General features: G+C 43.8%; 1 protein-coding gene across 4 annotated transcripts in view; it reads right to left on the bottom strand.

The window, feature by feature from the left end:
* The window catches only part of LOC120905865 (box A-binding factor), a 58,242-nt gene that overhangs the window by 4,709 nt on the left and 28,974 nt on the right, over nucleotides 1–24,559 (bottom strand). For 3 of the 4 annotated variants that reach the window (XM_040317169.1, XM_040317256.1, XM_040317335.1), the window contains exon 6: nucleotides 174–4,215. The exons of the other annotated variant lie outside the window; for it this stretch is intronic. In XM_040317169.1, coding sequence (XP_040173103.1) covers nucleotides 2,810–4,215 — 1,406 coding nt within the window. In that variant the 3' untranslated portion in view covers nucleotides 174–2,809. Of the gene's footprint in view, nucleotides 1–173; nucleotides 4,216–24,559 lie in introns of those variants that run through there. 4 annotated transcript variants of the gene reach the window in all.

The following is a 24,559-nucleotide window of genomic DNA, read 5'->3' as shown; positions in this document are numbered from 1 at the left end:
ATCGAAGTACTTAAAACTAAACAGTGTGTCCGGGAATTAGGGAAAGAAAGCATAATAATAAACAATAATAATTCAGCCTCTCAATAAAGAAGGAAATGAAATGAGTGAAATGAAAGAGTAAATATGTAAAAAGAGAAAGAAATACAAACAAATGAAAAATAGAAAACCAAGTCGATTTTTTTTCATTTTGTTTCAATTTATTTAAATTACTCACGTAAGTAAATACTTATTTTTTTGCACAGAACGTGTTTACTTCCATCTTTTCATGCTTCCTTCCTTCTCATGTGTCCTGTACTTTTCATTTTCTTGATTTTCTCTCTCGCTCTCTCCTTTCTGCATTGTTTTCTGGTATGTTATGTTCTTTTTCTTTTCTTATTATTCTTTTTCTTCTTCTTCTTTCTCTTATTATTTTTCTCGTGTATGGATAGTTTTGTGTACACATGTGTTTCTTAAACAAACTGATACAAATGGCCTTTTTATTTATTTATTTGTGACGCTCAGCTGGGCGCCCACCGTATGACTCGACACAACATGGCGCAACGATACCGGTTCTTTATACAACAATCATTTAATCCTCCCTTCCTTTAATATGCTTTTGCTTTTCTAGTTGTCGTTTTTTTTGTTTTCTCACTTTCATTAAATTGCTTCATCCGTTTACTGTGAACTGATGTAAATTAGGATTAGGGTTGTTTGTGTGTGTGTGTTTTTTCTTTCTTTTTCCTCGTCCTCCTCCTCCTCTTTCCGCTTTACCATCTTGACTATGTGCACTTTTCTTCAGCTGGCGAAAGGTGCATTTCAGCTACACTTTCCTGATGCAATCGACATTTGTTCTTTAATCTTACAATAACTTTAGTATGCGTCTATCCGTTTATTATACACAATGTTGCTTCATTATTCGCTTCCGTTTCGCTTCTTCCGTTGACTTATCTTAGTGTACTACTACTTAGTGTTTCTTCCTTTTCGGTTTAGTTTTTTTTACTCTTTTCCCATCTGTTGGTTTGTTGTTCCTTTGCTTATGATCGTGTAAATGTCTTTTTGTTTCGTCGCAAAATGCTTTTGAATGATATCGGTTCGCTGTCCTTCCCTTCTAACGCACATCTGTTATTTTGTTCATTTTTCGTTCGCAAAATTGTGTTTCATTATGTGGTGACCCCACCTTTTAGTGGTGACCGCTGCAGTGAATATGTGTCTTCTTTCTGTGTGTTCTTTTTGATACTGTTTTTACTCTATTGTAGCATTGCAATGCTCAAATCGTCATCAATTGTCATACGCCGAAATAACTTACTGATTACTTTCACGCAACGGCTCTTCGCGCGCCATTCGGTGAAGGTTAGTTTTGGTTTATGTGTCCGCGCTTTTTGTTTCTCTCATCCCGTTTTATCTTGTATGCTTTACACTACTATTTTCTGTTTAAACCGTGCGCCTCGATGATTTTCCATGACTGACTCTAGAGCGATGCGATGCTTGTGCATCAACGCACCTTCTCTCACAAATATACACGTACAAACTGCTAAAAAAGAGTTAACAAAAATACTATTTACCTTCGCTTTATTTTACTATTCACAAGTTCCTTTTTGTTCGACGATTCCGCTTTCTCCTATGCTTTGAATGCTTGTCTTTACCATTCACTACCGCTCAATACCTTTTACAGCTAAACCGTTCCCATGGCCTGTCCGCCTTCCCCCTCCTTGTCGACACGCGGGATTTAAAGAGTCTTTTCTGTGTGTGTTTTTTGTTTAATAGTTCTCAGATACAGTGGTTTGCTTTGCTGTTAAGAAACGCAATAATTTTCACTCTTAATTTCCTGTGCCTGCATAATTTTGTTTCCTTCCTGTTTTCTTGTACACACCCCCACACAAAAGTAAGCCCAAGTCTCTCGTTCTCCCCCATAGTAGATGGAAACATAAATAATATTTTACACGACGCAAGTGATCACTTTGCACAACGGGACGAGAATAATACTAACACGCACAATCACACACACACGCACACACAAACACACATACAGACAGAGACGGACATACACACTATAAAACGAATTTGGAAGGCGCTAGGATCTTGACGGGGAGAATGATGATGATGATGAAGGAGCACAATGAGAAAATCGAAAACCCATAATCGTATGGGGCTGTTGCACATATACCCACAAACACTAGAGGAAACGGCAGCTCTACGAGCACCGCAATGGAATCATCATTCTAAGTAGGAACTAAATTGGGGACACATATTTTATTTATATGCAATTAAAAAAAAAGAAGGGGAGGCAACACTATATACCAGTAGAAAGGAACTAAAGTCTGTTAGTGGGAAAAAAGAAGCTTTTCCAGACACTCAAAATGGGGCAAAAATCGAATATACAAATACACAGGTTGACATCTTACAGAACAGAAAGCTGTAAGATGTCCGAAATCAAGTAACTTTTTACAGCAAAGAGAAAATTTTGCCCAAATTGTCTATCCATGATCGATCATCGATCACGAAAAAAAGGTGCCGGCGAAACTAATCGAGAACTTGAAGGGAGTGGGGGAGGGGGGGGGATAGAAAAGGGGTGCTGCTTGCCTTGTGTATGTACAACTTTGCTTAGCGTCTAAAAGAGCTTCACGCACGCAAATTATGTGGCTTCACCTGTTGCGCACCGCCCAAAAAGGTTGAAAAGAGTACGTGGGAATGGCGAGTCTCAAGATTCCGTCATCTCGCGTAGCGACAGAATGGTCGCCTGATCGGTCCCGATGATCCCGTCGCCACCGTCGCCATCCCCCGTACCCTCAGCACCACTGTTCACGGTCACAACACGAAGCCACCCGTCCCCTTACATCGAGTTAAAGTTCAGCCCCTGCAGGTTGACGGCGCCCGTGTTCATGTTGACGGTCGCCGTGTCCGGGTAGCGCTGCCGGGACATCTGGTGCAGGCTGGCGGTGGTCGTAAAATCGACATGGCGGGTATCGAGAAAGCCCATCACGCCCATCGTATGCCCGTGCGGTGGGCACATGAGCGGGGTGGACGAGGCAGCCACCACGGCAGCAGCTGCCGCCGCCGCCGCAGCATTCGTCGTATCGGTGCCCTGCTGCTGTTGCTGCTGGTGCTGTTGTGTTTGCTGCTGCTGCTGCTGCTGCTGCTGAGCCGCGGTGACTTGCTGCTGTTGGTTGGTTTGATGCTGCTGCTGTACCTGCTGCTGCTGTTGCTGCTGCTGCTGCTGCTGCAGGGACATATTGAGGGCAGGTGAGGAAAGGGCCGTATCGTAGTGCTCCAGCGAGGCGTTCTCGTCGCCCGGTGGTGTCGTAGCCGTCGGCGGCGGTGATATGTTCGGTTCCAGCTTGATGCGATTCTTGATGCTCGGCCGGCTGATCGGGTAGCCCCGCTTCTTGTACTCCAACCAGAGCGTACGATTGTTCACGCCGTACAGCCGGGCAGCTTTGCAGAACCCGATGCCACCGAAGCGGACCGCCTCGAGCGCGCGCAGGAAGTTCTCGTCGCCCTGCGGGTTGACGGACCGTTTCCGCTTGACCGGCTGCTGTACGGTCGCGCCGGCCGCACCCGCCGCGCCCCCCGCTGCCCCAGCTCCACTGCCCGCCGTCCCTGCGCCCGCACCGTTGCCTCCCGCCGCTCCGTTGCCACCGGCCGCGGCCGCCGCCCCGTTGCCGCCGTTCCCGCTCGCGTTCGTGCCGGATGCGGTGGCCGTCGTGGTGCCGAGCGGGGACTGATTCGGCGTGCCGGTACTGTACACCAGCCCGGCCGTTTGATCGCTGCCGGCCTGCGGGGAGGTCGGGGTGGACAGGTTCGACGACTGGTAGCTGTTGACCATGCTGTTCGGATTGACCGAGATGATCTGGGGCGAGAAGGGATGCTGATAGATCTGCACCGGCGTCGTCGGTTGCGGCGTCGTGGCGTTCGAGTTGGTGGCGGAGGCCCCCGCGAGCCCACCGTTATTGCCGCCACTGCCGGCACTGGCCCCGGCACCGCCGCCCGTTGCGCCACTGTTCGCTGGGTTGTTCGCTCCGTTGCCGGCACTGCCCAAACTTTGGCTATCACCTTGGTGCTGTTGATGCTGTTGCTGCTGCTGACTCGTTTGTTGATGGTGCTGCTGCACCTGCTGCTGCTGCTGGTGTTGTTGCTGCTGCTGCTGTTGCTGCTGCTGCTGCTGTAGTCCTAAATTCGTCTGTATCGGCGCAATGCCAAACCGCGAATAATTCGTATCGATTACCGTCCATTGCCCACCTGGGAACGGAAAAGGGAACAAGAGAGCTTTGATTATTTATTTGTTTTCTATTTAATTTCGTAACGCACGCGCGCGCACTCATATTCTCTGTCTCTGTCTTCTTTCTATCTTCTATCCTCTTTGTTTTACTTCAAACTTTCGTAATTACCTTTCGTAACTATAAGAGAGGGGGAAAGAGTTCTATCGGCCAAAGTGTGAGAAGTTTAATTCGCTTAAAATTGGGGGGGCCGCTTGAGTAGGAAATCAAAAAAAGAGTTGCAAATTCACGCCCGTACGGCTTTTGTGTGCGTGTGTGTAGTAATAGTAGTGGAAGGTAGTAGTAATAGTGGTAGTAGTAGCAGAAACAGTGAAAGTAAATGGGGCCCATTAGCGTGTGCGTTTGTTCGCTTGGTTTTCTTTTTTTCTTTTTTTGATACTGCTTTGTTTTTCATCAAAAAGACAATAGTGAAATGGTTGATAAAACGGAAATCTTTTGTGCCATTTTTGTTTATAAAAATTTAATCCAATAAAAATACTTCAATAAGGAAAAAGAAGAGCAGCGAAATTAGGAAATTAAGTTACTAAATTAACTATAAAGTGGCTTTTTAAAGAAAAATCCTTTAAAAGTTTCACGTGAAACAAAAGGAAAACTATGGAATTATAAAACTATACTCGACAATGGGACAAAACTACCACAAAGCTAGAAGTTGTTGAGATACATTCGTTTTACATGCTTTTTCTATTCAGTTATCTACTGTTTATGGCTTTTTTTGTATATAAAAAGAAACCTAATATCACAAAACAAAGCTATTTCGTAAAGAAAAAGGAAAAAAGGTACCAAACGAGTGCTAAACACGATTTCCACGCGTTCTATAGTAAAATACAAAAAGTAATAGTACAACTTTCTACTTGCACAGATGGGCAGAGAATGTAAGATAAAAGAGTTCCAAAATAGACAGGGGTGGGAATAAAAGAAAAATACGATTGAAGTAGCAAAATTGGAATCAACGTGCAGGATTATTAAAAATAACGAACTTTGCTAGGTAGAGGCAGGAATCGATCAAACGGGAGTATTGTGTTTGCAAATAATAGCTGCATACAACAGGTGGGGTAGAAGTGGTGAAGTGGAAAAAATCGTTATCGGTTTTGTTGCAGTTTTTTTGGTTTTGTTTTCAACTCGCTCTTTTTTATCTTATTCACTTTGTTATTTTTCTTCTCTGTTCGTTTTCGTTCGAGTGTAAAATTAAATAAAAAACAAATAAATACCGGGATTCTTTTTTGTTTTGTCGCATTTGCACGCATTATGTGAGCTGTAATACTGAACGTTGTCCGGTGACATCATTTGCCGTATTACTTGTTTTCTGTTTTTGCATATGCGTTTTTTATATATATTAAACCCGAGCTCTCTCTGTCTCCTCTTTCGTTGCACCAAATTTTGTTTCATTTTGTTTAACAATTTTACATACTATACACATAAGGTTTATAGGCTAAACGATTAAAAAGGTTGTTTGTTTGAGTTTTGTTTGTTTGTTTGTTTGTTTTTTTTTACATCACGGTTAAGAAACACCACAACAAAGTGAAAATAGTTAAATATTGACATTTAGTACAGCTTGTATTTTTTTAGACGAGAAACTGTTGTTAATAATATCATTATTACTGATGCTGGAATTGGATGGTCAGCGCGATCTTTAGTATTAATAGTAGTGGTTATGTGGTAGTAACAGTTATAGAGAGTAGTAAAAGGGTAAGTAAGTAGTGGTTTTTTTAATGCAGAAACGAGTTTGTTATGTTAATGAGTATGGCTTAGAGTTTAAGTATAAATTGCGTGTGCGTCATGTATGTATGTATGGTTGCATTTTGCGTTTTGAGTGATTTTCCTTCCAGTGTTCCAGGTTTACTGCCACTCTTTATAGTCTGGAGCTCATCGAAGCTGATGAATACAATTACAACAACTATAAAAAACACCCACACATTCAAACGAACTCTAAAACATCGATCGCAAAATGATTTGTTATGGAGAGCATGGATTAAAACGAAAAATGAATACAGTAAATGCATACAGAGACACAAAAATAATTAAATTAATGTTCCAGAAATAGCGATGCGTTGCAAAAAAAAAAAAAAACAAAATCCTTAACAGTAAAAAGCGACATCAATCGAGAGAGAAAAAGAGAAAAAAGGAAAAACTGACATCACAAAGCTGACACAAAAGGCTGTAAAACAAAAATGAAACACTGCGAACGTGCGGCACTGACAACATTAAGCCAATGGGAAAACGCTGTGTAACTCAATGCGTGTACTGGAGTGGTAGTACGGGGTGACGAAAGGGTGATGGCATAAGGGAAAGGAGATGCGCTGTCGAAATCAATTATGAGTTTAATAAAATGACACGATACATACAGCAGCCACACACGCACACCTTCGGAATGTCGAGTGCAGTGCAACGCAGGGCGCATCCATCGTGCGCAAATCCAACGCGATTCCAACGCGATTCCAACGCGTTGACGCCACGACGCCGACGATATACAACACACAGCAGCAGTAGCAGCCATAAAGCATGAAATATTCAAAACAGCAAAATAAAACTCGCATTCCCCACCCTCCGTGAGTTTCCACCCCGACTGGCCGTCTTCTTTTCAATCCTTTCCAATGTTTTCTCCCCGACGAGCGGCTTTAACGGTTTGCGAGTGGAAGTGATGATAAGTGAGAGGGATGACGGTGTGTATTGCCATCCGATCGATAGAGTGGTTCCATACCATCCATAAAATATTCCAGCACGTTCAGCACCACACACACACACGCACAGTGACACTGACACGGGTTTGGGAGTAATCGAAGAAATCAAATTAGCAAGGAATCGCGCGAGTAGATGCACCCAGCGTTCCGGGTTTTTGCCCATTCCCCCGAACAGGTCTTCCCTCTCTCTCACTCTCTCTCTCCTCGAACATCAATGGAGAGGTGTTGAAAGCGGACAACTCCTGCTACCACCAGTCATGGTGTTTGTTAAGCCGTCGACAACAGAGCACATCGTTCTAAAAACGATCAGGGAAAATGGAGCTGCAAAGCGACCGGAAAATGGGGTTAACTGACCGTCCGGCAGGATACACCGACGAGAAAATCGCTGCTGCGAGGACGTTGATAAGCAGTAAATCTTACACGTCTACAAAACCACCTCTCGACATGAAAAGGCAGCAGCAGCCCACACCACACGGCCACACGGCCAAGCTCGAATCCTAATTACGCCAGCCACCCGAGAGTATCTTCCCCATCAAACTGACAGCTTGTGGAAGAGAGACGACACCGTCTGCATCTACTTTCCACATCAATGTGTCTCACCCACACACCATTCGGTTGATTGCACATTCATCTCATTAGAAAATGCGTCCTCGGCGCGGAAAAGGGGTATATCTCGTCCACCACGGCGCGCTTTCTGTCTCTGAGTACAACCACTTTGTCCACTGCAGCAGGGACCGAGAAATCATGACTAATTTGCTTCTCCGCGCAGATAGTGTGTGCTGTGGGTTTATTGTTGTTTGTTGCCATCATCCCCAGGACGCTCACAAATCAGTCTCCTCACAACAACGCTATCACGCGAGAGACACTAGGCGACGGTTAAAATGTCACCGGAAATCATCCAACCACTGGAGTAAGGGTGTGTGGGTGTGTGTGGTTCCAGTTTGGGGTAATAAATTAAGATGAAATAGTCTCCTCTGTGCTATTTGCAGGCATAAGTAATATGAGCTGGGGCAGACAATGGGACACGTTTCCATTTGTGGCAAACAATCATGGGACGGGTTACGGTAAGGTGTGTTAAGGTAAAAGGTGTACTTTAAGGCACCATCACCCAAGTTGCAGTTAGGAACTCGTCTAGAAACAGTCCTTTCGACAACAGTTGTTTGAAATATCTCTTGATATATTGAGACAAAAGAGCGAGTTATCTGTAGGGAGAGGTCTCAAGTCTCAATTTCAATTATCATAACCTCTAAAGATTCCAGGCATTGGGAGACGTCAAAAGACATCATTCCAAAGCCGACGAGTTCAAAAGTATTTGATAACTTTAAGGATTACCAATAGTAAGTCATCAAATATAATTATGATGTGCCCTTCTTGCAATTTGCAATTTTCCTGCAACAACATCTGGCGAACGCAGCATTACATATAAGATCGCAAAAGAGCACCTTCAGAGTTTCCACACTGCGTAACTTCAACAGTTGGACGTAGTTGGACCGAGGACTCATCCAGACCCGTCCTCCCAAAGCATGATAAATTCAATAAACCCACCACAACAGCGAAAACACACACACACAAAACCCTTTCCACAATAGACGAACGAACGAGAAAAAAAGGGGAAGAAACGACGAGTGGCCAATCTTGTGTCTCGAAAGTTTTTGCACCCGAAATTAACAATCGATCGGGTTGATTTATGGAAATGCTTGCTCTACGAATAACGTGTAAGAGTGCTATTACTAGGAGCAACTTGTGTATCTGTCCTCTGCAAAGCACTCTTTCAACCGGCCTGCGCCTGGTGTCTTCTTGTCGGTTGGGCAAGAGCGAAAAACTTCCTCCATTTGCTTTGTTTTAAATCTCCTTTACATTGGTGCAGTTCCCTAGCACCGATGGGCCACCAAACATTGCCCTAAAGTCTGTACGGTAATGTCTCATTCATGCGACTCGTGCGATGGCAAAACCATGGAAATGAGGAAGGAGCTTTGCCTCTATTCGTAGTAGAGTTCCAGGGCAACGCTAGAGTGAATTGTCAGATGCTCATCAAGGCTGACGTACTTAAAGGTGTATCGTCGTTGTGCTGCAGAAGGACCGTCATACGGAGTGGGGAAAGCAGAAAGATACTTTGCCGTATTACCCAAGTCGCTATCACTCTAGTCCCGAAAACCAGGTGGCACCAACCGGTAGGAAAGTTCCATGCCATGCAAAACTGTAAGTTAACTAAAATTTCAAAATTTATTTCCCCTAGACAATAATTAGACAGCAAAAGAGTTGTTTTTTGTCATACCAATCGATTTTCTGCCAAGTGCTTTTACCAGGCAACGTAGGACCTTACCCTACGATTTGGCTAAGCATACAACACACCTTTTTTCCTCCTCCAGTGCTCCAAAGTTTGGTGCCCATCGTTTGCCTTCCAAAATTGAAATTGGCTATGTCTACCCCGCCGTGGCACCGCGGGCTAGGTTTAACGACATTTTATGCAAAACGCAACTCCGTAACTCACTTTCACTCTAGCCAGCTTACGCCTTTTGCGGATCAAAACACTCCTCCTCCATCCTTCCGGGGCACCGCTGTTGTACGGGCGGGCCCAATCAGCGGGAGGCTGCATCCAGGCTGCAAAACCAAACAAACAAACACCGTTTTCGCTTGCCGCTTTCTCCGCACCGCAAAAGGGCGCTTTTGAGTGATCAAACAGGACCAACAGTTCGCCATCATGCCATCGCCCCTTCATACTCGTATAGCGCACACGCAGGGGAAGCGCATTCACGCGGAATTAAACCAGCATCCGGAGGCTGATTTTCCATTAGCGTTAGTAGAAGTGGTTAGATGTCTGGCGGCGGCGGCTGACACCTTTATAGGATTGACGCGTTAGAAACGCAACGATCGAGACCGGCCGAGCAAATGCGTTGATGGAGAGGAGACCGGACGGAGCGCAATAGTAGTGGTAGTTGATGGGTTAAGTGATTTATCTCTCAACTAAGGTGCGCCGGAAACAGCGTTTGGAAGCGTTTTACTCATCTCAAGGGGCAGCAAATTAGGTGCAAAATGTATATGACATATTTGTAAAAGATTTAAGTAGCTAGAAGCGCTTGTACTAGACGTTTACATGTACTCAATATGCAACCACAACCAACAAGCAATAATACAGCTTAGCAAATAACAAATTCGAGGATTGCTTTTTCATTACTCTTTTCAAAAAACGAAACCAAAATAAGTGGCATCGCTCTCCCGGACTGAATCAGGCTTTATCCCATACACCGATTCCACCCGTATGCTCTTTACATTTCCCAACGAATCGTATTTCAAATTCATAACTCGCGTATGATAACACCAACGACGATAAAAGGAAAAAAAAGGCCCCAAAAAAGTAAATACAACTCATGCAGCAAATGCCTAGATAGAAGACTCCGACTAGAATGCTTCTCCTCGAGCGAAACTTGTCTCGCAAGATGGAGCAAGGATAAACGCTTCAACATTTTCTGTTTTTATTTACTTAAAACCAGCTCCCTCTTCCGAAACCGAAAAAAGCAATTTCATCATAATGCACTCCGCCGCCGTCGGTCTACAACATATCACGGGCGCAGAAGATTGTGCCCTACCCTTCTGGCTAACGTTGACAGGTTTACAAATAGCACCCGGCTTTGAAGATGGTTGGTTGTTCGCCTAATGGCACAGAAATGATGAAATGATTAAAAAAATCCCTTCCTTTTGTGCGGATTTCAATGAAGTCAAATTTAATTAGTGAAAAAAAGCACGCCACATAAACACGCATCTGTGACCGTCCCTTACACCGCCTTGCAAAAGGGTTTGCATTACAGAAGTCACCAAAAAAACCCATTTAAATCCCTTCACCCGTGTGTGTACAGTGCTATTTAATCAATACGCTCGTTTACCCCTCAATACGATGCTTAAATAGATTTGCGCTGAATGGTTTACCCCTTTCAAATGGGACTGTTCAAAGCGTCCAACTAATTGCTCAAGCTACCGTGTGTGTATGTGTGGAAGGAAATGGAAATGATTTTTCATCGCTAGTTCTCTGGGTTGAATAACCAACGATGCAACAGAGGGAACTTTATTAAATCATTTAAATAGTCCACCGAATGGAGGGAAAGGCTCTTCTCTACACAACCACAGCAAGTGAATTACAAACCCAAAAGCTCGTGTTTTTCCTTCTTGACGAAAGTTCAGCTCATTTCTTTCGCCCCCCACAAATGCTATTAATTTATTCAACCACACCTCATGCTCCGGTGGTCCCCCTGCCTACCATCGCAATGGCGTCAAAAATCCAATCCGCACGCCAATCGGGTAAAAGCTTCTTGTGGCCCGTTGCACTGTCGTGTTGGTAGGATCAGGCGATACACAGCGATTCCGCCCGAGCCCGAGCTCCACGGCTCCACTAATCAAACTGTGCCTCAAAGTATTGGTGATTGCGAGGGCGCGCGCGGGAAGCCTAACCGAAGGGCGAAAGCAGCAAATTCAACTTCACAAACGTCAACATCAGCAACAACAACAACAACCCACCAACCCCCCCCCCCTCGTCAGCATGGTAAAATTTTCATTTCTATCGAAGGAGGTCACGAAACGGTATCCAATGACGTCGTTCGAGATGGGTTTTCCCCCCCATCCAACCATCTTCCCATCCTGCCTGGACAAACAACACACACACACAAGGTTGACATTTTGTGTGCCCCTGGTGTGTTTTCTTGTATCAAGGCAGGGTGGTGGTGGTGGTGCTGGGCGCCATCAAACCTGACCCCCCTACGGCTCCGGTGTGGTGTGGTGTGTGCAGATGACTAGAAAGAAAGAAAAGCGAAGGGAGAACACACTTCGCCGGCACGACAAAGAAAGGTCGCGACGCGTTTTCACTCGACAGCTTTCCATCATTGCGGACACCACTGGCACCACCACCACTACTACCTTCAAAACACGATGGGGGTTGTATGTATGTATGTATGTATGTATATATGTGTGTGACTTTCTGTGCGCCCTTTTTTGTGTGAGTCTGCGTGCATGCGGTGATGGAACAGCATTTTCCACACACAAAGTGCAAGGATACAACACACACAGGGCACAGTGCAAGGCAACGAAAATCAATACTGAAAAACATCAATCAATGTCAGTTGCCGGGGAGAGCGCCCGCGCAAGTGGTAGGAGAAAAAAAGCCGTGAGACAAGGTGGTTGGTGTTGGGGAGGCTTGACTTGGTAGGGAACAGTTTTCTCACCACTTGACTTTTACTTCGGTTTTTGTTTTAATCGGATTCCGTTTGACCGTCTGACATTTATATTTCAACTTTAACGGGTTTTTTTGCATCTTGGATTTATAATTGCTCTTCGAAGATTTGTGCAGCTTTTAGAAGTGCATTTAGCAAGTGCTTCCACTAGGTAATAAAAATAAAATAATAATAAGAAAAATAATCTTCCACTAGGTATATTTTAGGTATATTTTAAAGCAAATGATTTTTATCATTTTTCTTCTGCAACTGTGGGATGTTTTAAAGAAAACATAACTCGGAATCGTGCCACATGAAAGGCAATGCATCAAAATCAAACAATAAACATTCTTCTTCTTCTTCTTCTTTGGCACAACAACCGCTGTCGGTCAGGTCAAGGCCTGCCTTGTACCCACTAGTGAAGTGAGCTTGGCTTTCAGTGACTTATTGTTACCATAGCAGGATAGTCAGTCCTACGTATGGGGGCACGGTCTATTCGGGGCTTGAACCCATGACGGGCATGTTGTTAAGTCGTTCGAGTTGACGACTATACCACCCGACCGCAATCAATAAACATAGCAACAAGTAAATAAACATGGAGTCTTGAAACGGAACGAAATGCTCTCGAATTTCTTTCTCTTTCTTCTTCTTTGTGTAAAATGCGATCTACCAAATTCATCTTCTAAGACTTCTGAGTAATATTTAATCACGTGTTACTCCGACAGAGAAATATTAGTCGCAATATAACAGCGAAGTCTATTCAAAAGGCATTTCGGAACTTAGGATAAAAGCGATGTACCGTGAAACCACTTCAAAAGGAACAACTAGTGTTCTAAACGTAGATTATTTAATAAACATACGAAGTACTGATACCACGCCTATTAACGCACTAATACTAATGGCTAATAAGTATACAGTGGAACGCCGTTTATCCGGGCTCATCAGGCTTCAACTTCACCAGGATCCTCGAATAACACGGATAATGAGCCAAAGTATATGCTTTATAAAGATTCATGATTCTCTATAGATTCAGGAATCTGTAAAGATTCAGGAATCCCTAAAGATTCAGGAATCCCTAAAGATTCAGGAATCCCTAAAGATTCAGAAAGCTCTACAGATTCAGGAATCCCTAAAGATTCAGGAAGCTCTAAAGATTCAGGAATTCCTGAAGATTCTTGAGTCTCCACGGATTCAGGAATCTCGTAAGATACAGTAATCTTCCAAGATACATGAATCTTTAGAGATGTATGATTTTAAAAATATTGAATTTGCTCGATACTATACAGTAGTACAGTGGTTAACCACGCACGACTTAACAACATATCCGTCGTGGGTTCAAGCCTTGCATGGACCGTCTCCCCGTAACAAAACAAACTATCCGGTTGTGTCGTACATGCCAAGAAGTCTCCAAATCTTATGTAGGCTGACATGACCAAGTAGGTTGTTACGTCAAGAAGAAGAATAATAAGAATCTCAAGCTCTATGAATCTTTGGAGATTTATGAATCTCTAGAGATTCGTGCGTCTTTCAAGATATATGAATCTTATGAGATTCACGAATCTTTGAAGATACGTAATTGCTTCGAAATTCATGAATCTTTTGAGATTCGTGAATCTTTAGAAATCAACGAATCTTTGAGATTCATGGATTTTTAAAGCAGATTTTCAGATTTATTGAATAATTTCAAAGATTTATTCAGATCATGAATCTTAATCAGATTTACCCAACACTAATTATAACGTCGTGAGCTTGTGAATTTTGTTATTTATTTAACAAAAAATACCATTTCTGTACGATTCACAAGATTTACCAAACCATCATGATTTCCTTGTTAGTACGGATGAGTCGATAGAAAATCCATTCACTACCAACGATAGCACTGCACAAAATTATTAAACCTGTTTGTGTGTGAGTGTATGTGTGTGTAAATGAAAATGTACCATCAACCAATAATAACCGATCGAACCATCGAAGATTGGCATTCAGCAAACGCTCCCTTGTGCACATACTTTGTGCAACATATTTCACTTCTTGCAGTCCGCGTTGTGCCCGCCCCACACCTACGCCCGCTTGTTCTAAACGAAATTTCCATTTGCTGCGCTCACTACCGCTTTGTTAAAGAAGCTGCAGATACACACACCCACACACTGTATTACGGTACCATCACGCCAACCCGGCTCTTCCAGCTCTTCCCGGCAGTGGCACGCAAACACACCACCTCGAATGCTGGCGTCTACGGGACAAAGCGGCCCTCCCTCGTAGTGTTACGATGTTACTATCGATTGAATGAATATTTCAGACAATAACACGATGCCCGCTGACCGAAAGAACGTGTAGAGACCACCATCCACACAAACACACACCTCACCCGCCGTTCAATTCTCATCGGACACATTTTACAAAAAAAAACCTGCAGCAGAATCAACAGAAGAGAACCAAGCAGTTGAAGCGCTGTTGCTGTCAGCAATGCGTTTTTTCGTACCGTGCCGGTTAAATCTCCGTGCAAAAAGAGAGAAAGCGAGATGGAAACTATCTTCTCTCCTCACTTAGGGGGAAGGGATTTGTAAGCCCAAACATTGTTCCTCGCTCCAGCGAAACTAACCGAATAAAAGGGGAGAGAAAGGTTCCACACCAGCCGGCAGGAGAAAGTGATACTAAAATATTCAATTTATTCGTAGAAGCTCGCACCATTCGGCCACTTGCCGCATGCTACTCCTGGATGCGCCCGTACTCTTAGGTCCACTGCCGCATGCAGGTGACCAGAGGGAGAAGCGTCCACAACGCAACGAAAAGAAAAAGAACACAGAAAACAGTAACGATGGATTTGACGATAAATTGAAAGCACTAGCAAACGGGGCGAGGGAGAGAGAGCAGCGAAATATTGCTGATTGGATCAATACAAATCTGCAGACGGCAATGGAGGATTGCATGGGAGGAGTGGCAGAGATGATGTGCAAAAATAACGGCAGACTGACTGATTTGACTTTTTAAAGCGTTCCTCCTCCTTTTTTGTGGATGAAGTCCGTGTACAGAGAATCATCGATTGCAATTTCGGCGCTTATTTCTGCGAAATTGGTTGCCACCTAACGCACCCTACACTACAGTTTAGATATGCAAAACAGAGTGCTCGAAAAATGTACTTTTCATTTGATCAATCAATCAGCTTAATAAAGTGCATTTGATATTTTCAGCCAACTTTTTGATGCTTTCGATATGCGCGCACCTAAGAGCATTCTTGCTTTTTAGAACTCAATCATAATGCAGCGAGGAGCGGGAAACTCACCAATTGACTTTTAAATTCTCACAGGAATGGAATGTAACGAGCTCCTCTCCAGTGTGGCTGGTCCGTTTGGTATTAAGAGGAAACTCCTAATACCAATACTTTTCCATTTAGCTTTGAGAAAGACACGCGCGGCCACATTCCCCTTTTGGATATTGAAAGCAAACATTCGCATCCGTAATTTGCTTCACGACTTCAGTCGGCTTTGACTTCGATTAACCAAACTCTACATTGGGCCACAACACAGAGGTACACACAACCGACCAGCGTCACAACGAGTCGCATGGGATCGTTTACCAGCCGGCATCAGGTACCGCTTCATGTGAGAGGGAAAAAGAAGAACCCAATTAAAATGGATGTCCATAACCCAAACCCAACACCACACACACGCTAGGCATTGAGATCTGTGAACATTGAACTTCAATACTGTTTTGACTTCCCACTTTAGGGGACACGGGGAACGCATACTTCCAGCTTCACAGGATAACGAAGACAAGTAACAAGCAACCTGGGAGAGGGATACAAAAAAACCTTGAACATGATCCATTTTGATTGGAATAGAGCAGGAACTAGGAACTAGGAGCGCGCTGCAGTAGAGTCTTGCGATATGGGAAATTGCTCTGTTCGATGTCATGGGTGTCGTGCTATACATGCACGAGGATTATGCAGCACCGAAAATGTCATCCTCAACGGGTACACCTGGTACGTGTCTATGCGGTTTTGGCCGGGGCTCATGCAACTGACAGTGTCTGCACATTTCGAAACGGAACGGTATTGTAAAAAGAAGCTGTCTAGTCCATGGAACACACGATGGAAGCAGCAAGTGTGTGTGAGGTTCCGAAAACAATTCAATGGTGTTCTTTGGACCCAATTCTATTTCCGATGCATTGTTTTCGACTATTGACGTACGGCGTCGTACGTCATCCAATAACGGGGAGGGGGGGGGGGCATTTAACCTGCAATGGCAAATACCACAGACACTTTGGGTGCATTGTTTTGTACCGTTTGGAAAAAAGGAGAATTAAAGGCACAGGCTTGGTAGTAGGTTTAAGGATTTAAGATGGAGAGCTGGTGGTTTGTGATATTCAAATGTTTACAGATGAAATTGGTGAAATGTCTTCAGCTAGAGTTATACGCATAGCTACGATGAGTTATAACATCTTGAATAATACATAATTCCAAGTTCCAAGTTCCAAACAAGTTTGTAAGAAGGAAAGGTACTGCACGCTTATTATTTGTACATTTTAATGTAGCATATTCCTAGACCTTCGCCGTGTTCCATATGCTACATCAATCAATAACACAGAATTGACCTACACACGCTGGAGCTCGAGGGGTTACAACGAACGAATAAGCTGTGTCGTTTGCACACACACACAATGCCATGTAAGCCACGAAGAAGTTCCCATCTATAGCCGACAGGGTATACATTACGAATGCTATTGTAATGAGTAAAACAGAATCCTTTAGACGAGACCAAAGCACTACTTCCATATACCACAGTATCTATTCAGAAGCAGGGACTACATAATGTAGAAACGTACAGCCTTATTATGAATCTTTTCTACCTCCTCCGCAATTAGTCATTATGCAGCGGAGCTATGGAGCTGTAAGTTATTTATTCACCAGCGCGGCAAGGCTGGGGCACTATTGATGTAGTCAGCATTTTCGTACAGAACGAAAATGAGATGACAGAAAGGCAAACGTAACAGTGCCACCGTACAGCTGGTAACGCTGCATTGCAGACGAACAATGTACATAAATCATCATTGCATTGCTTTTGAACAGCATGTGAAAGATTATCCGTTTAGGAGCATGTTGAAATCGCGCAGAATCGCGTAAGGATCTTCTTGGGTGGCACTGCAAACGTGGAGCAATTCTTCAGAAGAGGAATAGGAATTGTGTTCTGCTAGTTTTGTACTTGGGAAATACAGATGTCGTTGTCTTCACCTGTTGACATTGGTTATTCCACCAAACGCAGCAGAAACAGATGACATAATTGGATATAAGATTTAGTCATTCAGTTCCAGAAAAATAAAACGCTCCAGGTATTCTATTCCTTGCTATGAAAAATCGGTAACTATGTAGGTAACTTATAGAAATAGGTTGTTAGAAAGGAATAGTTGGAATATAGTAATAATCACTAATTAAGGGATTATTTCTATGCAGCAATTCCGACCTTTGAATACATCAACAAAGTCGTCCTGTTTTTTCCACCTAACAAACACTGTCCTTGGAGCATTATTTCGGTACGTCAGTCAGCAGGGGCCCAATGTTTACCAGCGCCTGGGTTAGTATTGCCTATTTATCGTCTCCCGTTCGTTACCAGAACAACCTTAATTATGCAGGAATGGTGGAATGTTTTACTCTCCTGATTGACTGCCTAGTGCTACTAAACCAACACTCCTTTTCACGCGCTTCGTGTTGATTTTCTATCCACCTAAATGTTGGCTTAATTGGTTGATAAGCCAACACCACATAAAACACACGCACACAAACCTTATTTTTTGTTTTTTTCCCACCAAACCCCCCAAATACGACAAGAAACGTCGTTTGACCGTTAACGGAGCAGTTCACACTTGAAGCCCCCCAACAAAAAAAAACCGAACCCCAGCAGCACTGTTTTGTTTCCCTTCATCCCTTTTCCCCCATCCACCACCGTGTGTTCGTGTCGTCTATTTTTCCTACGTCAAAATTTGAATTTGTATTTTAATGAGTACACAATGCCTGGACCCACGCGTTTTGCTACCAGCGACAGTGCACCAGCACACAGACCTAGCCGCGCTGGGTTTAATCCGAACAAAACACGAACAGCAGAACCATTAAAATGTCAAACTGCAACAGAGCGCACACACACACACACATCCAAAAGGGAATGAAATGGCACGGAAACGGAACATGAGCATTCGCTTGCCCATGCCCCGAGGAAAGCGACGATGGAATGGAATGGAACATTTCAATCAGACTTCCAATACCGTTACACAAATGTGGGGGGGACGGGACGTTAGGACGAGTAGCACGCCACTCCAACACCAACAACAGCAACAGCAGTAACAAAAAGACGGAGATACGAAAACGGGAAAAGCGGAACACAAAAATATCCTTTATCGTTTTTTTTCCCCAGAGAGAGAGAAGATCGTTGTCAGACTGCAAACAACAACCAAAAACGCAAAAAAATGCCACAAAACGAAGTTCGTTTCCCAGTGGGACAGTGCGAATTGACCAACTCTGTCACCCTGGACCCCCCTCCAAAACCACACCGAATGAAAATGAATAAAATAAAATCAAATTAAATCCGCCAGTCCGGTGGAGGCGCGTGGTGGCTTGTACAGAAAAAAAAGGAAATATAATAATGCTGTCCTACCCCACATCCCACGTTTTCTCTGGTAAAACGAATGAGAGCGTGACATTAATGTCGTTTATTCGTTACCGTTTTCATGTGTGGGCGGATCGTGTGTCTGTGTGTATGTGTGTGTCATGGAGAAACAAATGGTTTGCTAGCACATTGCGGGCGGGCTTTGAAAGAAAACCCACGCTTCGAAAATAATAATCTACTGGGATTTTTCATCGTCAAAAGAAGGGATGATGATGGTGGAATTATTTGCCAACCAATGTGCAAAGATGATCTTTTGCGATAAGAACAAAACACAAATACATTCGCAACCCTTTTGTATTTCCATCACTGATACTGAGGAGATTGTAGCTTGCAAAATGGATGGAAATTTTAATCAAAAAGATAATGAGCTGAGAAGAAAAACGTCAGTCTGTATTTTAGAATTAAAACCAGGATACAATTGACATTGTTTTCAAATTTCAAACCGTTCTGCTGTGTGGCCTCAAAACACAAATCAAAGGTTGTAAGCAGTAGAATGGAATCATTTTCTATTTTTGATCACAAATTTCTGTACACTTGTCCCGACTCATTTTCATTAGCAAATTAAGTTGTGTATCACTGCCATCTGATAAAACCAAAACACATGACATGAGAGCATTATATTTCATCGATTTTTTTTTTTGTATGCCCCTTTATGACCCTCCAAAAGGACAGTGTTTCCATTCGCGTTCCCATTTGCGTGCATGTTGTGCGGCCCCTCCTGTTGTGTGTGCGAGTGCGTGGCGCGCTCGTGTCACCTTAACATAAATATAATTTGAATATCTTCTACAGCCAATTTCATAACAAACACGTTCCATCGCGCCACTGTCCACGGCGTTCGATCCAGGGCCGGGGGCTTTTTCGCGTGTTCCGTGTGATTTTAATTACATTCGCTTGGAATAAATTATCCCGCTTTCCATATTTCCATGCGCACTTAACGCATGCGACAGCGGTGGCGGAACATAATAAGACCGGTAGGGGAGGGGGGGGGATATTGGGGGCTCACTGTTCTTGATTTTATTGAATCAGATCATTGTGTTTCCTGATTTAATATTCGGTGGAAGCAAATTTTAATCGCATTTCCACCGTTCGATGTTGTTTATTCCTTTTATGTATGTTAAAGAAAAACATTTAACGATGTATTTTCTCTTAAGTTTTTTTTTATATCATAAGGGCAGAAAAACTGTGCTTCTTTCTACAAAATGTGTCTACATCATTATTTGATATTATTTTTATTAGAAATAATTCAAAAAAATCCATAAAATCAACCACAAGAACACGATTTAAATCAATTGCCCGTTGGAAATCACTATGGTGTTGTGGTGGTTAGCATTGAATTTATTACATTATTCGATCATATACCCCCTTCCTCATCTTACATCATTACACCAGGGTACATCGAACTGTGTGCACCGAAATTGCCGCAATACCATCGATATGTACCCCGTACATGTCAGGCACTTTTGCATGCTACCATAAAACGTGCCGTATCAAATTGTTTTATCCATGTGCATGCAACACACAACACCCGATGTCGTCCGGAGAGCACACACGCTATACGTCACTAAGGATTAGCGTTGACGTGTTGTTCAATAAATGGCAACACAACCACAGAACCGCTCATTTTGTGGCTTTCTGCGGCAATTCGGGCAGGTTTGGCTCTATCGGACCGATAATCACACACAAAAGCACATCAGCACCTACTGGGTTGGGGGGGGGGGAATTTCAGAATTTCAGGAGAATGGAATCTGTTAGCTTTGCATGGCAGAATCTCACGACCAGGGCACACAGTATACAGGGTTTTCCACGAGTTCTCATAGCCGTGGGACACTTAATGAACTTTTTCTAACATGAAATGAACTTAATGTAATGGGAATCGGACTCTATAGCACCCTTGTTAGACAAATCCAATAGGAATTTCGAAGGAGCCTGTCCAAAAAGGGTGTCATAGAGTCCAATTACCAAGTTCATCAAGTTCACTTCCAGTAGGAAAGAGTCAAGGAAGTGTCCCACAACTATGAGAACCCCTGGTAAACCCTGTAATGCGACAAACACCTATTTCGGTGCGAAATCATAAACCTTTGAGGCGCTTGAGGCCCGACCTGATGATGTTGAAGACAAACATGTTGGATCTGTGAATGTTGGGGATTTTGAATGTTAGTGACAGGAGAGTTCATTCGCAAACAGTCTGCAACCACCGGCCAAAACAAATGTTGCTGTGAAATGGGTAAAATTTACTGCTCATTTACTATTCGGATTTACGGGTTTTCTACCAAAGCGGAACTGTATAATACCAGCAAATGATAACACAGCTACCACAAACGGAAGTTGGACAGGACTCGGAAATTGGAAAAACACGATAGCCCTTTTGCACATCCCCACGTATATCAATGTCCAACACATCCTGCCTGTACACACACTGCTTGGTCGTACTACACGCACGCACATGCGTGTACATGCGTACATTCCGGTAACAACACACCAACAGAAGAAAAACCAACAAAACAGAGCCACATGATGATGCATAATGAATTACCGCCAAAGTTGTCCATCGAACAATTGAACCCTTCTTCTTTCCTGACCTACACCTATCATCCTCCCTGCGCACACACCTCGAGCTGCTTTCAAATGAGATACTTCCGGTTTAAAATAAACAAAAACACGCATGGCCCACACAGAAGAGTCGCACATTACACACAATTGATGAGCAATGTGACACTTTTTCAACGCTGCCAACCAATGGCGGCAAGCATTGCTTTCCCTACCGGATGGAATGGCCGGAAAGATGGGTGTGTCTGTGATCATGTGAGAAAGAGATGCACAGACCTGGGAAAAAACAAACTGGGGAAAAATGGAAAGCTGACGATCGAAATGGCACAATTTGAAGCATTAAATTTAAATGTTTTCCCAAACAATTTCGTAAAATACAACATTGAACGCGTTGTTGTTCGAGCTTTATGCGTTGTTTTAAAACGCAAACATTTTTCAATATTGCAGGGTGACCATTTTACCCAAAGTAACTGTCAATACAGTGTGCCCTGAATGAATTACAGTGTTTTCCAGGGGTTCTCATAGTTGTGGGACACTTCCTTGACTCTTTCCTACTGGAAGTGAACTTCATTTGGAGGAAATTGGACACTATGGCACCCTTTTTGGACAGGCTCCTTGAAAATTCCTATTGGATTTGTACAACCAGGGTGCTATTCGAGTCCAATTCCCATTACATTAAGTTCATTTCACGTTCGAAAAAGTTCATTAAGTGTCCCACGGCTATGAGAACCCTGTAAATACGAGATTATTCAAATAGTTTTACACTAACTTTTTAAACTAATTTTAAAACAACAAATGAAAATGCACAAATATAATCAAATGGAAAACACAAAATGATGTTAGTTGAGCAGAAGCTGTATCCAATATCAAACACGCACCCCTCTCAATAACAACCAACGGAAGAATTGGTTTTGCACAGTTTAAATTTCCAAAAAAAAAAAACAACCCCAAACTGCTCCCTTTTTCGCCAATAAAATTGATTGGTTTGCCACTCAACGCATCATCATCAGCAGCAGCAGTTCGATACTGTACCACCACTCGGCAACAAATCGAGCGGATCAAAATAAAAGCAAAATAGTGCTGCAGTGCTTGCCTATAAAAGGGAAGCCGGCAGCGCAATGCAAGTGTTTTGTCAGCTTCATTTTTCATCATCCAATTTTAACGCCCATTTTATTCATGTCACACTCTATGACACGCCACTATATGCAAGCGGGGGTTTTTTTTTTCTCCCGTGAATCGCTTTTCTGTTGACTCATCTAGTGATAGTGATAACACACGTTTTCGTCGCTTTATGTTTGTAACGTTGCTTTTATTTGGCTTGTTTTTTTTTTCGCTATTGAACTACCACACACGAACGACAAAAGCGGCACAAAAATTAGTGGTTGGAAGCCGGAAAAACTTGTGTGTTTTTTAAGCACTTTGTTCAGCATGAACGGTTTTAGTTTTGAGTTTTTTGTTAGGTGTTCAATAACAATAATTCAATAATTAGGTGTTGCTCTGTAATGGGATGGGATCCGAAGCCCCATTGAGGGATAATACAGGCTCTCCCATCCAACTCCTATTCCGACACGTCCTCGTCGTGCAGAGTGGTAACATGTGTCACCACATATCCAAGCTTGGGTACACGGGCTTGACCCAACCCCTTGGGCGGATGGTGGCACATGGCGAACCAGGAGGGGGGTGGGTATTCCGGGAAACTGGGTGCCTGAACGTCGGGGGGGCAACCCGACGCTAAACAAAACGGTCACGTGGGCGCAGGGCCAGTCACCCAGTCCCATGAATCAACGACTACGGAAAGCCACAGAAATTTTCGAAACGGACATCCCGATACCGACCATACGCAATGCCCCCGGACTACTCTGAAAATGGGCTCATGGAACGTACGCACTCTAAGCGAAGCCGGAGCCTTGAAAAAACTTGATGATGCCCTAGCCACACTGAGCATGGACCTCGTAGCTTTACAAGAGATTCGGTGGCTAGGGAACGGTGTGCACAATAGGCGTGGTAAGCATTGCTACGACATATATTACAGCTGCCACGACCGCCACCGCGTGCTCGGAACGGGTTTCGCCGTAGGTCCCCGGTTGAAACCCGCAATCATGGATTTCAAGGCTATAAACGATAGGCTATGCACCCTGCGCATGCGAGGCAAATTCTTTAATATAAGCCTCATAAACGTTCACGCCCCTACCGAAGATAAAGAGGAAGAGGAGAAGGACCTTTTTTACGGCCGCCTCGCTAGAATTGTAGATGCGTGCCCCAGGCATGACCTGATAATCATCCTGGGGGACTTCAACGCAAAAGTCGGTAGGGAGCCAATGTACCGCCAATACACTGGCTGTCACAGTCTGCATGAGCACAGTAATGATAATGGTAGTAGATTGGTCCAGTTCGCCGCAGCGAACAATCTGGTTGTAGGGAGTACCAAATTTGCGCGCAAAAAAATCCACAAGATTACGTGGGCGCACCCGGGTGGAGAATCCTTCAACCAGATCGACCACGTGTTAATAAGCCGCCGACGACAGTCGAGTCTGTTAAATGTCAGAACATATCGAGGAGCCAATATCGATTCCGATCACTACTTGGTTGGCTTAGTGATACGTTGTAGAATCGCCCGCCCCCGCGCCAATGGGGGCGGAGAAAACACGCAGCCTCGGCTCAACACGGACTCTCTAAGGGACATTACTGTCCAACAGGAATTCAAAGCCGCTTTAGACGAGTCTCTACTACCAGAAAACAGATATGAAACTACGAGCGAGAGGTGGAACGCTCTAAAAACAAAAATAATAAACTGTGCAAGAAATATACTCCCACCAAGTCGTGGCAACACCAAATCTGGCTGGTTCGACGATGAATGCAGACTAGTGACCGAACGTAAGAATACTGCATACCGAGCAATGCAGCAACGGCATAGAACGCGGGCATGCGCAGAGGAATATTCACGGCTCAGACGCGAAGAGAAACGAGTTCACCGCTCCAAGAAGCATGCTTTGGAAGAGCAAAACATGCGGGAACTCGAGCAAACCAGAGAGGCGTACGGACCGACACGAAAGTTTTACCAAGCGATAGCAGGTCACCGAAACAACGTTGTACCTAAGGTAACCTGCTGTCGCAACAAGGATGGAGATCTGGTCAGTAACCAGCCAGAGGTCCTCTCGCGGTGGGCTCAGTACTTTGATGAATTACTCAATGACCAATTTAGCGAACAGCTAGAAGCGCCACTAGCA

The sequence above is a fragment of the Anopheles arabiensis genome, chromosome 2 (genome assembly GCF_016920715.1).
Source record: "Anopheles arabiensis isolate DONGOLA chromosome 2, AaraD3, whole genome shotgun sequence".
NCBI lineage: Eukaryota > Metazoa > Arthropoda > Insecta > Diptera > Culicidae > Anopheles > Anopheles arabiensis.
Note: the sequence above shows the minus strand (reverse complement) of the source record. Positions and strands in the feature narration are given on the sequence as shown.